A 17,469-nucleotide genomic window follows, 5' to 3' on the forward strand; every position below is an offset into this window, starting at 1 on the left:
TCCTGCATGTACATCTGACTGTGTTTATATGCTAAATTGAAGTGCAGAATGAAGCTGAACCTCTGATTTTCCCTCCTCCTTCCTGCCGCTGCTCCGTTCAGGACATGTCGACCATGGAGGGAGATCTGGAAATCCTCCTGGGAGAGCTGCACATCAAAATGAAGGGTGAGTCCCGGAGCAGATCGCAGTTTATCGGCTTCGCATCGTCTTTCAGCACTTCGTCCTAACACACGTTTGTATTTACAGGACTGATCGGCTTCGCTCGGCTCTGCCCTGGAGACCAATACGAGGTGAGATTCCCCCTAAAACACTGAACATCTGGATCCAACTGGCATAAAGGGGAGATGATGATCAATAATAACGTGGGAAGGAGCTGCAAAGATTACATTTCCTCTGATTCAATTTGAAATTAGCACTAAAGTTGGTGAATGTAAAAGAAAGTGAGTGAGAAGTTTCACGTTTTGTATCAATTTGTTAATGTCAAGTGATTTGAAATTATTCTTCATGAATAAAAAACTATTGATCAGAGTGTTTTGCGACAATAAAATGACATCGCTCAAAGAAAAATAATAATTTCAGACAGATTTAAAATGGAGTATAATAGAAATATCCTTTCTGCTGCTGTGAAAGTCGGGATTTGGGTCACGCTGATGAACGGTGTGAATGTAGCTTTACAGCTGAAGGGAAGGACCTGCGATAACGCTCTGCAGTGCATCTCAGATGCAGCGTTTCGTCAGTGGCTAAGTTTCCATTACAAATATGTGCAAAATTTTGTCAATATTCTGCTAATCTCAAAAAACTACATTTCTCAGTTGCGATATTTCCATTAAATAAGAAGGAAAATTAAAAACCCACTTGAATAAGTCTTAAAAAAATACGCCACACCATCTTCCTCCTACACCTCCTGTCGTCTTCTTCTGCGTTTCTGTCAGAAGCAACATCTGGTTTTTGATCATGACTTGTTTGATGCCAAAAAATGTCTGTTGCAGTTTTGCAAAATACAATAATTTCTATACAGCTGAAAAGCCAATTCAAAACTTTGACAAACATGAATGCTTTTCACTTTGACGTGTTTCTACTAAGCAAATTTGTATCGCAATTTCAGTTTGTTTAATTATAGGAGCTGCCAAGATCCTCAAACGTTTACACAGGAGAGTTTCTAATAGATTAATGGCATTACAAAGTTTTAATCAATCAATCAAATTTTATTTGTATAGCACATTTCAGCTACAAGGCATTTCAAAGTGCTTTACATCATAAACACAAAACACAAAGGCATGCAACATAGAATAAAATACCAAGTGTTTTTTTTTTTTTTTTTTAAGTTTATATTTGCTTGTGAAACAAAGCAAAACCACAGGCTGGAATCTTATTTTACAGCTTGAATTGTTACGTTTGGAGTTCTGTGCATTTCTCTGCTTCTGTTTTGGATTAAATCCATTTATAAACACTTTTTTATTCCAAACTGATGTGTTCCTGTTGTCACATGACCAGGTGGTGGTGCGTTTGGGACGGCAGCGATGGAAAATCAGAGGAAGGATCGAGTCGGATGACTCTCAGTCCTGGGATGAAGAGGAGATGGTCTTCCTCCCCCACGTGTACCATAACTTTGAGATCAAGGTTGGTGTTGAAGGACAGTCATTCATCAGTCAGAAATATCAGACACTCGGATTAGATAAACTGTTTGTGTTTGACTTTAAGTTAGGAAGTTGTTAAAAAACAAAAAAATTACTTTGTGAAAGTCATGTCAAATGTTGAGGCTTTTTTGGCCCTTCTGGCTCCATACATGAAAAGCAGGAGAGTCAGTGAGGGGGAGCAGAGGAAGAGTTTATCAGAGTTGAGTTTGTACCAGTTTTAACACATCCTCTGCAGATCAGCGCTGATGCTCACATCAGACTATCGGCTCTTTGATTCAGTTTTTGAGCCAAACTGGAGGAAAAATGATGGCTTTTAATCGTCTCACGTGGAAAATGGCCCCATGCTGTGATGTCATTATTTTAAAAAAACACAATCGGGAATTGAAAAATATGATCCAAACAAAAGTTAAATGTATCTTTGCTGCATCCCTAGAAACTCAAAGTGCACAATAAAATATATTTAAGCTGTAAAGTGGATTTTGAATATGTACTGAGTTTGTTTGTTTGGACGAAAAGTAACTGAAATCCTGCGTGCCTGTTTGTGATCCATCAATCAGGTGATGGAGGCGAAGGGCCTGGGCTGGCTGCTGGTTGGCGTGGTAACCTGCGCCAGCGTGGACTTCTTCGTGGCGCAGCCTCAGCTGATGTTGGTGGACATCACAGAGCTGGGAACCATCAAGCTGCAGCTGGAGGTCACCTGGAAGTACGCAAACGCCCGAAACGCAACACGAATCAAAACGCCGCCGAGGTGCAAAGGCACTCGGTCTGTCCCTGACGACAGGGGTCAAGGGTCGAACGGGGAGATGGCGAAGACTCAGGTGGATGGAGGAAAATTTCAAAAGGGCAGCACAGATTTAGGGAAGTGGCGGGAACAGCTGGTTCTTATTGTGGAGTGAAATATGTCAAACTGTTGTCAAAGTGTTTATTCTCACCTTATGAGAGCGGCCTGCAGATCATGCAAGCAGCTTCTCGACACAAGCTGCAGAAACATTTGCTTCACAGCAGAAAGAAGAGAACAAAAAACATTTCACAAAAGCAGACAGGACCCTTAGAGAAGAGGAAAACCTTTATATTCAGCCTGTTTCATAGATTTAGGCACAGAAATGGGACTAAACTCCAGCAGGGAATGAAGAACCAAACGATTTTATGTTGTCCAAATGAATTACAGATCAGTTGAACAGAAAATGAAAAGTACTGGACTGAAAATCAATGAAAACTCATTAAAAACTCTTCAAATGTGACTAAGCACCACGCAAAACATCGACCCTGAATATTGGGAAAAAATGCCCATGAAGTGGACGAAGCCAAACACAGTGGGACGAACTGGATGAACTGGGACGAACTGGGACGAACTGGGACGAACTGGGATGAACTGGGATGAACTGGGACGAACTGGGATGTGGCTACAAGCATTGTCCTCTAGTTTCCAGTGTAAAGATCCTATTCCACATTAAAAAGGACAAAACTAACTTAACCTTTTCACCACGTTTCAGGAGCTTCATTTAAGTCAATTCATAAAAAAAGTTATTTCCACTGGCAGATTTTTACTTATGACAAGTAGTTAAGTCATTTTAATCTTATTTATATAGCCTTTGTTTGCTTTTGGCAAGACAAATTGATATTGATCATGTCTGTTGCGATATCGATCATTGACTATCCAGCCCTACTGTGATATTTCTGAATGATTTGCACACAGACTCGGTATCATCTGTTTATATGTGTATTTTTTTCCAGTCCGTTCGACAGCAGTGAGAAGATGAAGCCGCTGTCCGTTGGCAAGCAGTCGGTGCTGAGCAGGAAGGGTTCGGTTTACAGCTGGACGGCGCCAAACACACCGTCATTCACAGAAAAATACTTTATAGTGAGTACAACACATGGAAGAATTAAATATTATATTTCATACCATTAAGAAACCAGACTTCTTATCAGCATAGATGTCATAAATTATGTCACGTTCCTTCATGAATTATTATAAACTGTCAGCTTCACCTCTTGGGCGAGACGAGAGGAAACGATGATGTCTGCTATTGTGATGAAAAATTAACCTTGAAATTAAATCGATTTTTGAGGCACATGCAATTCTATTTAAATTATTTCTATGTTTCCAGTTTTAATAAATTAATGACATATTTAAATATTTTATGAGATATTTTTGTTGCCATTTGGCATTCTTCTCTGGCCATATGGATAAAGTTACTAATTAGTCTGAAATGAACTGTAAATATTTAACATGCTCACTATGGGCTAAAGCTACATGGATAACAGGATGCAGCCACAGGTTGTTTTTTACATGACCAGATCTAAAATATCATACAGTCAGTTTCTTTCTCTTGGATCCAAAGTGTTTATTGTTTTTATTCATATTGCTGAATCTGGAGGTGAAACGTTTTTGCTGCCTTAGTAACTAATATTTACACAGAGGAGAAACTAAACATTGTGGATCGATGCCTGATCCTTTGCAGTCGATGGTTCGTGAGCTGCAGGATCAGGAGGGATCCCTCCAGTCCCTGGTGGCCAGAAGCCGTTCCAGCAGAGGAGGCGTGTCGCTGCTCAGCTACCTGTCCGACCCGTCGCACACCTGCGGCACGTCAGGCCCTGAAAGCCGGTTCATCCCCAGGTCGGCATCCACGACAGAACCATAAGATTTCCTGAATGTAATCAAGTTTTACACATTTCCACTTGGGTTTTTACTTCTTCTAGAAACAGCCCAAGTATTTCAAAAATGTTTTGTGGCAATAAGTCGATGTTGATTGGTGGAAATAAGTTATTTAAAAATCCTCCTGATGAACCTCATTCAAAGAGGACAGCTCCACCCGTTACCTAGCAACCCCGGCAGAACTCTACCGGGGTTGCTAGGTAACGGGAGGAGCTTTGCCGGGGTTGCTAGGTAACGGGTGGAGCTCTGCCGGGGTTGCTAGGTAACGGGTGGAGCTCTGCCGGGGTTGCTAGGTAACGGGTGGAGCTCTGCCGGGTTGCTAGGTAACGGGTGGAGCTCTGCCAGGGTTGCTAGGTAGCGGGCGGAGCTCTGCCGGGGTTGCTAGGTAACGGGTGGAGCTCTGCCAGGGTTGCTAGGTAGCGGGCGGAGCTCTGCCGGGGTTGCTAGGTAACGGGTGGAGCTCTGCCGGGGTTGCTAGGTAACGGGTGGAGCTCTGCCGGGGTTGCTAGGTAGCGGGCGGAGCTCTGCCGGGGTTGCTAGGTAGCGGGCGGAGCTCTGCCGGGGTTGCTAGGGTTTTCTGTGATTAAAACAAACTTTCGGTGTAAAATGGTCCTTCCGTCTCGCTCGCGCTCACAGCTACCCGTCCACCAGCCTGGCAGGAAGTCAGACTCGGCTTTCCTTCGAAGAGGAAGAGGAGCAGCACGTGGAGGGGAAGGCGGACAAAGAGGAGTGGGAAGGCCTGTCCAAGACTTCATCAGCAGAAACCATTAAAACAACGTCTCATCTGGCCTTACCCAGGTGAGAAGGGAAGAGATTTACACTGCAAAATTACTAAATCTTAGAATTTGACTAGTTTCTGGTATAAAAATCTTAGTTTTTTTTTTTTTTTTTTTTACTTTACCATCAACTTTTCCATAAAATAAGATCCTTTAATTTAAATGGATCTTTGCACCATCGGTGTTCCATATCTACATTTTTTATGTTCCTTTTCAGTTGTAGTTGCTTCCTCATTTTACAAATCTGTTTTAAATAGAAACTATGCGCTTCAATAAGTTTAACTGTATTAAATGACGGTAGCGTTGCGATGCTAACGCTGTGAAGGGTTTTTGCAGGTGCAGCACTCCAGACATCCTGAGGAAGAATCCATCAGGAGAAACCGACGCCGAGACGCAAAGTGCAGCTCTGCAGCAGCGAGGGCAACAGGTAGGTGGCGCTGCATCACCTTTAGGTCCAGCATGATGGTGCCCTGGAGAGGCGACATTTCAGCTTTAAAACTGACATTTTCTAGAAAACCTGGAAATTTTGAAAAGTCAAAAATTTGCTAGGAAAAAGTTTCAAGTCAAAAAATCTGCGAAAAAATTCAAAAACTGAGATGAAGCTCAGATTACATTTTTACAGAAAAACATGGAAAATTTCTGAGTTTTATCCAGCAAATTTTTGACTTTTCAAATTCATAAATTCTTGAGATTAACCTCAAGAATTTTTCAAACAGATTTTTCTTTTCTTTTGCCTCCACAGGAATCTCTGAGCCTCCCAGCTGAAGCTCCGTCCGGTCCATCGGTCCGACCCGGGCCCAGCGGCGCCCAGCGGCGATCGCAGACCGTCCGCCTGGCGGTCCTGATGGCGGAGCTGGAGAAATCGTTTGGCAGTGAGAGTGATGCTGAAAAGGAGCAGAGAGCTTTGGAGCATCAGATCCAGCACCTGGGAACCATCCTGAAGGTAACAGAACATCAGCACTGACTGATCCGGACCAGAACCGGCCTGATGTTCTGTCTCCTCCTGCAGAATGACCTCTCCCTGCTCCGGAGCTCCGCATCAGAGGAAACGCTGGCCGTCGAGGAAGTCCTGGGCAGCTTCGACTTCCTGTCCAACGACTTCAACGCAGATGATGACACTTCCTGTTTGGGCAGCGTGAGGCTGAAGGACAGCGGGTGAGTTTACAGCCGGACAAAATCTAAAATAACATTTTATCTAAAGTAACATTTTATCTAAAGTAACATTTTATCTGACGAGAGTTTGAGATTAAATGTGTTATTATAGGAAACAAACTTAGTTGGAAGCGTCACATCAAATATATTAGAAATAAGATGGCAAAATCTTTTTAAAATAAAAGATTTAATAAAGGTTTTGTAATATTATCCACTCAATATTCATCATATTGCTCACAAATATGGGGAAATGTAAATAAAAACTAAATGACTAGTGAAGTTATAAAATAATATTCGGGCTTTTAATAAAGTGGAATATGGTTAAGCTATTATTTAAGCTATTATATTAAAACACATTTCATTTATAAAAATACTGTAAAATTATGTAAGAATAAAAGAATTCACAAATTAAGTTGAGAGTAAATACAATTTGATATTAAAGTCAAATCTAGATGCGGTTAAGTCATCGGTGTGAAAATTAAACCTGTCGCAGTTAATCATTAATTGTATTTTAAATCAAAAGTATCTCAATCATTTCAATTTGCTTTTTTTTCCCGTCTGTCCCTCAACCAGAATGTTAAATGTCTTGATTTTGGTGTTTTGGTCTCAACTTGCCCTCAATTTTATTTTCAGAGACTTTATAATTCATTTGATTTGTTTTTTCTGTTTTATTTTTGATATGTAAAATATCTTCCAGAGTTAAATGTACATTAAAAATTAAAGTTTGTTGATTTTTGAGAATGTGTTCTTCCATTATTTTCAACCAAACCAACAATGTTATCGTTTATTGCTATAATTGGGACAGTGAGACTCAATTAAATGATCTGAAATTATGCTAACTGAGTCTTCCATTGTTAAATTATAAAAGTTCACACAGTTATTCAATTCAGAAATACTTTATTGATCCCAAAGGAAATAAAAAAATGAAAATGTAGATGAATTTACCTCCAGCCGGTTCTGAAACCAATGTTTGTTTCCCGTTTCAGCATCAGTTCGTTCCAGCAGAGCACCCTGAAGAGTCTGGCCTCCTGTCTGCAAGCAGCCAATCAGATTCGGAGGACGAGCCGGTCATCACCCCACTGACCTCTGGGAACTGGGGTCTGGACCAGGCGCTGGAGACGCACCTGGACATCTGCTGCATCCTGCTGCAGGTACGGGATGCTAACCCTGCTGCGTTTGTCAGATTAAAGATCAAATTAACAACCAGATAAAACTCAACAATTCAAAACTAAAGATCATCACACATACGGAGGCCTGATCCTGCCAAAAATGGCAATAAATATTTAAATAAATGAATGTTATTAATATGCCAAATATGGCATGCAAAAAAATTCCCACTTTATTTCATTACGTTTTTTTCAAATATATCTATTTACTGTCATATTTTATTTAATCATTTCCAGAAATGTAATACTTTGAAAAAAATTAAAATGTGAAAAATAAATAAAAAAAAACTAATAAACAATAAGATTGGAAATAAAGAAGAAAAATGAAGAGGGTTATTTTTAAATTAATACAGATAAAAATGATAAATAATTTATATTTAATTAAAAAAGCTAGCTTTTTTTTTCTTGGATTCAATATTTGGCACATAAATTGCTTGATATTTGTTGATAATTTTGTTAGGATTAGTCCTCCATACACATAGAAGCAAATAAAAAAAAACTTCAAAACTGATGTCTAATTCCTCAAAATGTTTTTTATAATCTGCGATCACCGGTTCTGTTTAATTTTGCAAATAAGGACATTGAAACTGGAGCCCAAATTGAAAATGTTGCAGCCAATAAATGATAGTTTGTTTCCAGATGATGAAAACAAGCGACTTCAGTCTGACTCGACGGGAGCTGCTGCAGGAGATGTCCAACCAGACGGCGGTTCTGGACAGAGTCTGCGGTCTGCTGCTGGAGAAGAGCGACAGCATCACACCGAGAGACGGTCAGAGGACAACAAGTCCTTCTGCTCACTCCCTTTATTTAACGTTCTATAGTCAATTTTACATGTTTTATTCTTCCATTTAATTCTCTACTGCTTCTAAAACAAACGGAGCGCTTGGAAAAACACACTGAGATGGTTTAGGCAATAAGTTTTTTTTGGTATCAGATTAAGTCTCAATCCAGGGGCGCTGCGCCGTTACCTAGCAACCCAAGCAGAGTTCCAGCATGTTTGGTCAGCTGGTTTTATCACTGGAAGAGACAAATGTTTGGTTCTCAACTCACCATCCAGTAGGGCTGGACAATATGGCTGACAAACGTACCATGAAATAAGCGTTTTATATCAGTCAATATCAAAAACGATTGATTAGTTGTTTTGTGTCAAGTCTTGCCAACCAAGTGGCGTGACGTTTTTTGTTTTTCTTTTTAGTTTTCGCCCAACTCCACTATTTTTCATTTGAATCAGTTAGGAGGAAACACTAACTGTATAGATGCTCAGTGGGAACCTCAATGCTCCTCGTGCTCTTGCAGTCCTGCCCAAGGCCCAGAGGTCCAGAGGAATCCTGCTGTTCTGGGAGGAGTGTGTGAACGCCAGCGGCTCTCCGTTCTACTGCAGCGCGGAAAACTTCTCCAGGACGCTGAAGAAGCGCTACACTCACAAAGTCAAGGCCAAGCTGCCTGGACAGTCGGAGAGAGGTGCAAATCTGGCGAACAAACTGACCGGGTTGGTTCCTGGGAATGTTTTTGTGCATTTCTTCTTGTGTTGTCGCCTCTGCAGTTTTCCAGACTCCTGCAGCAGCTGCAGGCCGCCTGCAGGCTGCTGTCCGGCGGCCGGCCCGTCTGCAGCCTGGACAGGGTCACTCTTTTCCAGCTCTCCGTTTATCTGAAGCGCTGGAGCTTCCAGGATCTGGGGAGCACATCTCCCGCCTGTCCAGAGAAGGTACAGTTTTCACTTCTAAACAAATGGTTGAAATAATTTAAAACTCTTCAATTTCAATTAATATACAATAAAAAGAGCCTTTATTATCCTGCAAAGGAGAAATTCTGGTTTAACAGAAGCTTCAGGTATAAAGATTCACACAAGAAAAATGGGTGTCAAAAACAATTTATAAAAACAGATGCACTGAAAATGAGGCTTTAAGTTTTGGAAAGAGTTTGATTTCTCCACTTGACATCCACTCTGCACCGTTTTGTAATAAGTTCATTCTATTTTATTTAAAACCTAAACTTGCGAAACATTAACAGTTGAAGCCACATATCTTTATACACCAAATAAAAGAGAGACTTTTTTTCTCAGTGTTTGAAGTTATAAACTTTCTTGTTTTTAGTGAGTCAGGATGACTGAAAGTTTTTCTGTTTGCTAAACGCTAGAAAACTTGAACTTTTTTTGCAGAGATTTCAGTTTGTAACTTTCTTTCCATTTTGTGTTTAAACATTGAATTTGTTCAGCAGTTTAACCAGCTGACCAAATGTTCTGGAGCTCCATTTGGGTTGCTAGGTAATGGTAATTTTGAATAATTTTGGAAATTCATTTTGTCAAAAGCCAGAAAACTTGATGAGAAAATGTTCTCATACCTTTCTCTGCATTTTGTGTTTTTAAGTATTAAATCTCAGCAGGAAAGTCTTTGATTGACACCATTTGTTTCAAAGTCATGAATATTTATTTTTTCTAATGGCTCAATAATTTCTTAAAGTTTAAACAATATAAAAATTGTTTAAACTTTTTTATATGTCTTGTTCTCAGTCTAAACATTTCAAAACATAGTTGTTATATTTTAGTTTCTTATATTTATTTACCTGAATGTAGAATACCATTACAAGACATAATAGCAATGAATATTCAAAAATTAAATGTTGTTGTAAACTCATATCATGTTATAATTAATTTTTTTTTCAAATCATTATTGTGGTGCTTTAAAAGTTTTAAGACTTCCTTGAAAATCCTTAAAGTGAGTTTCACTGAGAGAAAAGTGAACAAACTGAATAAAACGTCTTTATTTCTGCTCTGCTCGTTGGTTAATTCACCTGGCTTTACAATTATCTTGTTTTTTAGCTCATCTGTTGTTTATTTGTTTTTAGAGTACATCCTGTCGGCGCTGAACGGCCCAAACGCAGGAAGTGTTTAAACAAGCTGAGGGGGCGGAGCCTGTCGGAGCTCCTCCCCCTGAAGAGCACGCTGCAGACTATCGCCCGCCCTGGTGGACTCCAACCACAAAGTCTGCAAAGCTGCAGCCAGCTGCATCAGCAGAGCCGCAGGCTGCAAGGCCTTCAGGAGCAAGGTGGTTCTGAAGAACCGGACCGGTTCACTTTTTCTGTGTTTTATAGACTTGCTCTGTTTAAGGATCCCACCTTCATTGCTTATTTAAATTGGCTGGAGAAATGTTGCATGAGGTTTCTAAATAATTTATCTTTTATTTAAAAATTTAATTTTCTATTTTTTTCTACCCATTTCTAAAAATAATTTTGGAAATTAACAAATGTGTATTTTTTTAATTTTTATCACAAATGTATTTAGCTGTCTTTTTTAAGATTTACCTTTTTTTAACAGTTTCTAAAAATAGATTTAGAAACTAGAAAATTTCCGGTATTTTTAGTTCTATTTGAAATTTTTTATCACAAGTAGTTAGTTGCTTTACCTCTTTTGTTTTGTTGTTGTTTTTACTGTCATTTAGTTACATTTATAAACTTTACCAAAGTTATTTTATCAATTTCTCAAACGGTTTTGAAATGTAACTGTAAAATTTTACTTGAATTAAAAACATTTATTTTGACTCAAAGTTCTGTTCTGAAATTGGTGTTCTAAATAAAACGGATTCATTAAAACTTCACCAGATTCAGTTAAACTTCCTTTAATCCCTTTTTCTGTGTTTTTCCTCTGTTTGCTGCAGTCGGTGGTTTTCTACACAGAGAGTCTGAAAAGTTCTGATGTTCTGATCCAGACGGGTTCCTGCCTGGCTCTGAAATGCCTCCGGGTGAGCAGAACCACAGAAGAATCAACCGAACAGGTTTTGTTATTCCAGTTCTTGACTGACTGTCGCGTTTCAGGCGACGGAGAGCGTGGAGCGGATCGCCGATCTGTGCAGATCCACAGACGAAGATCTTCGTGGCGTCGCCAAGGAAACCGTTTATCGTTTGGTAACAGCCTGATCGATAATCGTTCATCACCGAACTCTTTTTAAAGGTTTTTGACGTTTCGTGATGTGTTTTTCCTTCCAGGCAAGAAAGGATTCGAAGCTTTCCAGAGGATGGAGCAGATGTTGGTGGACATGCAGGATGAAGCGTATCAGAACCTGGGAGACGGAAATCACCATTTTATAAAATGCAGAGACAAACTTTACCAAAAACCTGCATCGGAGAAGAAGAGCTGACTTTTTCCTGCAGAACTTTGAGCAGAACTTCAATTTACCATTTTATTTTTGGGTCAGAATCTTGTTTTAAGAGACTCTCTGTTGCAGAAACATTTATTTAACATGAAAATGCAGCTTTAAGATGACTTGGACTCTTTCATGATGGAAAAAATGAAATATTTTCATCATAATTGATGTTTTTTTTTTTTTTGTTTGTGATAAGACGCATAATGAGTAAATATTTGGTGCTTATAAAGCCCAGAAGGATGAATAAACCCAGCGTGATCCCAAAACGGTTCCAGCTGCTTTGACTGTAATTGAATGAAAAAAAATTAGACCTGAAGAAATTCAAACTAATTTAGATTAGATTAGTACAAACATTATGAACGGAAAACATATATTCAGATGGTAAATTGTAATAAAAAATAAAGGTACCCGTCATGAATTGAGGACAATTTAAGAAAAAGATGTAAGAAAATATCAGTCATTCTGGCCGCATTTATTTTATCAGTGAAAGCAAAAAATCAGAGCTGATTTAATTTAAATTTCAACATTTAATTATTGTAATGAAAAAACCCAGCATTTTAAAATTCTGATAATTTATTTTGGATTTAGAAAATCTCCAAAACTTCAGGAAAATCTGTATGTTGTAGACAAAGTGCTGCCCCTCTAGTGGCTCAACCAGCAAACTGGAGCACAGAAGGGGTTGACTTTTGTCCCTGGTTTTCTTTAGTTTATTTCAAATTGTTGAAAATTCTGAGGAAAACCAAATCATATTCAGGTGTTCATAAGAGCAATAAATGTAGAAATTTGGTACCAGAACAGGACGTGGAAAATCTGATTGAGATTCTTCCATGACTTGAGAGACGCTGATTGTTTGTGTTGCATTGAGCTACAAATACGAGTTAGGACTGCGCGGAAAATACATGAAAATTATTTCTGCCAAACTGAATTTGCTAAAAAAGAAATTCTCCTTTTCAAATTAAAAAATGTCCTTTTTTTCCAGTAAATTTCTGAGCTGAATATCAGATATTCTAGAAAGAGGCAATGTTTTCTAGGAAATTTAATGTTTCAAGAGAAAATTTTTGATTTCAAGTTTTCTAGTAAATTTTCACCTCAAACTCAAATTTTTCTAGTTTTCTTTTGTGCGCGAGTCAGAGATTGTCTACGCAACGGCCGCAGCGCTTCGTCGTGCCATCAGGTTGAACAGAAACATGCGGTGGCGCCGGTCCAGGTTGAACACAGAGGAAACTTTATTTAAATTAAAACGATCCTGTTGCACATCAGAGGCGACTCTCCCCCAGCAGGAGCGAACAGCGAAAACACCTGGAGAAACGAGCCGTCTGCAAGTGAGGGTCTCACTTCCTGTATTGCTTACGGTTGATAAAAATGGCCGACTGTTTCCGCTTTCACACATCAAGATGGAAAAAAAAAACTCACAGCGTTTAGATTCTGTGAAAGTTTCAGCATTTTGTTCAGAATTCATTAAATCTGTGAGAATGTTTTGAAACCAGCAAACCATGCACAGGAAAGAACACAAAAAAACTAGATGGGGTCAAAGGTGAACCATGGAGGAACTGGAGGAAGCTCAGCATGTATCTGATGGACAGGAAGGACTCCAGGCGGTGATTGTCCGGTCGGTGTGCAGAGTTTCACTGGATCCCTTTGATTCCTCCTTCCTTCTCCTTGCAGCGTGGCAGTATCATGCTGCGGGCCGCCGCCGCCTAGGTCCCTATGATGGCGGGGTCATGTGCGGCGGCGGGCAGCGCGGCGTCCTGGCAGTGGTACAGGAAGCAGTTCCCCAGCAGCTGTAGCAAATGAGGAAGAGCGCGGCGAGGAAGACGAGGGCGCAGATGGTGCAGGGTTTCCTCTCCAGCAGGAAGCTGAGCAGGTAGAAGCCCATGAACATGGAGTGGTTGAACCACAGCGCCGGGTTCAGCGGCTTCGGGATCAGCAGCACCGGCAGCAGCCACTGGAGGCAGTACATCGTCACCGCAGGGGGAGGTACGGGGTCAGGGGTCAGAGGTCAGAGCGGAGGTCAGGGGCGGGGGGCGATGAAGACGTGGTTCTAGCCAACAGAACCGGGATGAAGGACGAGATCGAAGCTGCTGGAGGTTTCTGTTGTCAGGTCATCCCTGGAAGAAAAGAGCATAAATTAAACCAAAATGACAGAAAATCAACATTTACAATAAAAACATCTCATTGATTTAAATATCTGAAATACTTTTAGTTTTTCAAATTGATGTTTTGTCAATGAAACACAAATTGTAATTTAAAAAAAACAAAACGATGTCCTTCAGTAGAAAGCAGCTGGACTAGTTTGACCCCATTTGACCTTTTATGCATGTCCGCATAAACTTCTCCTGATCTGTACAACTTGGATAAATAGATATGTTTAATGAAGATTATCAGCTTAATGGCACAGTAGTTATGACTAATAATGTCCACACCCTTTTCCATTTATTTATATTTATTCATAACCACTCAAAGTTTAACTTAACTTCTGCTTTCAGTTCCCTCCTCAGTAACCAGGTTACTGCCATAAAATTAACAAAACCTAACATAAAAAAATGCAAAAGTCAAGAATTAATATTTAAAAAATGCTTTTGTACAACAACTTAAAATGTTGATATTTAAGAATTTTAACTTTGCATTAGTTTTTAACTACTTAAGTAAGTATAAAGGACAGAAACTTCGGGAGAAAAACAAAAAAAGCTATTATGCCTTGCTGTAGATATGTTTTATAAATCTGCACTTCTAGGAAAAAATCCAGATCTATAAAATGAGTTTCTATAACCATAAATCATCAAAATGATTTTCAGAACAGTAATAAAATTTGCAGTTTTGAAATACTGCAAATGTATTGCCATCTCAATATTCTGACTTAATACTCAAAATATAAACTAAATATCTCCCTTTTATTTGGCTCAGCCCCCATCCAGCTGCTGCCATTTTAATCCAGATGAAGAAGTTTTATCTTAATGACATGAACCGTCTCAGCCTGTGACATGTCTGTTTTCAGCAGGAAAACAAAGACGCTGCTGGCTGATTTATTTCTGGCAGAAGCAGCTGTTTGCGCTTCCCTGTCTGCCACATGACCAGATGGCATTAAATATCGCCTGTTGGTTGGATCCAAACCCGGCCTGAGTTCACTGCCCAGCTACCTGCGTTACACAGACTCTCATTGTATCAGCAGGGGTCACAAACCCAAAGGAAATTAAAGTTACACGTTTTATTTACCTCTTTATAAATGTTTAGATAAGCTACTAGCTTGATTAAAGTAATCCTATAAGTTTGCCTGAAAGGAGGAAGCATCTATAACACAGCTAGTCTAAATAAAATGCGACATGACATTTCAGGTAGTTTAATATCAAAGTCTAAGGTTCAGTTTCTGGTTAGGTGAATTTATGGACTCTGATTACTGGTTATCATCAACTCTTAGCGCTAAAGCTACTTACCAAACAACACGTTAAAATCTCCAACGCCTGTTCAGAAACCCACTGCGAACTAAATACAGTGGTTGGTTTCAGTTATTGTTTAAATTATGCGAAGTTAAACCACAATCCGGGGCCTTTAACGCTTGGAATAAAACCCGAAACAACAGCATGATGGAAAGCTAACAACAAGCTAACACAGATTCATAAATACTTTCCCGAACAAACAAAAGAGAAAACGTCCATAACAACACGGAAACATGACACAGTGAAAGTTGAAAAAATAACATGAGCAAACCTGACATCGGTAGGGTTCATTCTCAGCAAATAGAAACCTCTCGTTTTTAACTGCTAGACTGCGTATGTAGCAACGGCTAACGAGCTGCCAACGGCTTTAGTAGTTCTTCTTCTTTTTCTTCTTCTTCTTCCTCCTCGTCATGGTCTTTTCCCCCCCGCTTCTTCTTCTCTTGCCAAAAGGCAGTTGCCAAACCAACTTGCCGCCACCTACTGGACTGGGGCCTGAAACAAGCCCTTGCCAGAGAAGTAAATTCTCCTGATTAGGTCGGTGACTCTGGGTTTTCTTTAAATTATTTTAAATGTCATTAATCGAGCAGATATTGACCAGATGTAGCGTAAAGTCCTCTGTTTTTATCACTTTGTTTAGTTCTTCATATGGAAGTGTTTAACTATTACAACTAGCTAGGACACAAATGAAAGAGCAGAATGTTTTATCAACATATGAAACTCGTTAAAATTACAAGATATTGATCACTTTACTTCACAATCTGGTAAAATGCAATGCTGCCATCTAGCTGACTGGAGTGTAATAACAGTAGGCGATGAAACAAATGGAAAAACTAAAAATATTATTTGCACTAAATTGATTTATCTTTGGAGGAAAATAAGAAGTAAGTTAATCTTGAATGTTTTCCTCTGGAGTCTGGTTGGTATTAATCATCACATTTATTATTCATTATGCTGCTTAGTAAAATAGCCAAGACCATAGCAGAATATGAAACATTTGAAAAACATACTTTTATTTGTGAATTATCCCAACTTTGTGTCGGTCTGTGGCTGTAAATCCCAATAAAATATAAACATATTTTTTAATTATGATATTAATTATAAAACTCCAAAACTGTAAATAAAGTTGATTTAAAATCAAAGAAGCTTTTATCATTTTTTATTGATGTATCATGTACTAAATAGATAACATAAAAACAAAATATGAATGTTTTAACTTGTAGTTTTTTATATGTTTACTGGCGATGAACAGGAGAATAATTGGCAATCAAAAAGTTCAATTTAACATGTTAAGAAATCAAAATTACAAATAAATAAAAACAAAATGTTTAGTAAAAAAAAATGTTTGTTGCTATAACCTGCACCTTTAATCCCATAAACTGCAAGCAGCGAAATTCCTTATACAGAATAAAACCAGCAAGAGAAAACAGCAACATAAATTATATATATTGTGTATTAATCAAAAATCAACTTCAATGGTTTAGTTTATTTTGGTGCTGCTCTGAAAGCTACATGCTAGCTTTTTGTCACTTAGTGGTAGTCAATCTCATCAACATGGGCGCCTGAGCTAAGAGTAGTGCTCCCAACATGGCCGACCTTTGCTACAGGCGGTTGTATAAACAGGTTCAAACTGCTATTACTTAATAAACACCTCACTGATCCCGTTTATCTGACAAACTACAGCCAGTATACTGTGGTATATATGAAGATAAACATGAAAATGAGGAGCAGTATCTGTCAAATAGAGTTTAAATAATTAGAAACAACATAAACATGAGATTTAAGCCCATGACAATTTGGTCTATTTTTATCTTCAAGGACTTGAGAAACCAGTTCTGACTTAATGTGACCAAAATAGCAGAACTACACAAACATTTTGAAATCTGCCAAATTTCTTTCTATTTTCCTTCCAAATCAACTAAACTATTAAAAAAGTCTGTATGTATATTTATATACATATATATATAGTAGAGGATCTGATACAAATGTTCCATAAATGTTGCAGTGATAACCTCTAATGTCACTTAAGCTCTTGCTAAGCTATACAGACACTCAGTCTGTCCCAATGAGGAACTACTCACCTCAGCATGTTGAATGTTATAAGTGGCTGCCTCAGCAGGGAGGTTGGATGTATTTTTGAATTAATAACCTTTGACTTAACACACAACCTTCAAATACATGAATGGACTTAATGTTTTAATAGATTTAAAACGCTACAAATCTAAAGTGAAATTTTGAACAACCTAAATAAAGTACTGATTAGAACCGCTACTTTATTTAGTGACGTTTGAGTCAAAATTGTGTGCAAAATAAAGTTTTGATATGCAGATTGATATCAGTATGTAAGAAATTGCATTTCAAAAAAGTGATCCATCAAAGGCAAAACCCATTGGCTGAATAAAACATATATGTATTCATACATTTTAGACACAATAACCAACAATGACGCCATTTACATTCTGGTACGCTACAGAACAACATTTGCTTTGGTCCTACAACTAAAGTGGGACTG

The 17,469-nt window shown here is 38.7% G+C and overlaps 1 protein-coding gene and 1 pseudogene across 1 annotated transcript; one reads left to right on the plus strand and one right to left on the minus strand.

Moving 5' to 3' along the window:
* LOC129356181 (RIPOR family member 3-like) overlaps positions 1-11,803 on the plus strand; it is a 31,150-nt pseudogene extending 19,347 nt beyond the window's left edge.
* Positions 11,804-13,072: 1,269 nt separating this feature from the next.
* Positions 13,073-15,406, minus strand: blcap (bladder cancer associated protein). Its single transcript, XM_055025772.1, is given in 3 exon segments — positions 13,073-13,300; positions 13,303-13,634; positions 15,232-15,406. Coding segments are annotated over 2 exon segments (261 nt in total). The 5' UTR covers positions 13,487-13,634; positions 15,232-15,406; the 3' UTR covers positions 13,073-13,223.
* Positions 15,407-17,469: the final 2,063 nt, after the last annotated feature.

This window comes from Poeciliopsis prolifica, unplaced genomic scaffold (assembly GCF_027474105.1).
Source record: "Poeciliopsis prolifica strain line A6 unplaced genomic scaffold, Auburn_PproV2 SCAFFOLD159, whole genome shotgun sequence".
NCBI lineage: Eukaryota > Metazoa > Chordata > Actinopteri > Cyprinodontiformes > Poeciliidae > Poeciliopsis > Poeciliopsis prolifica.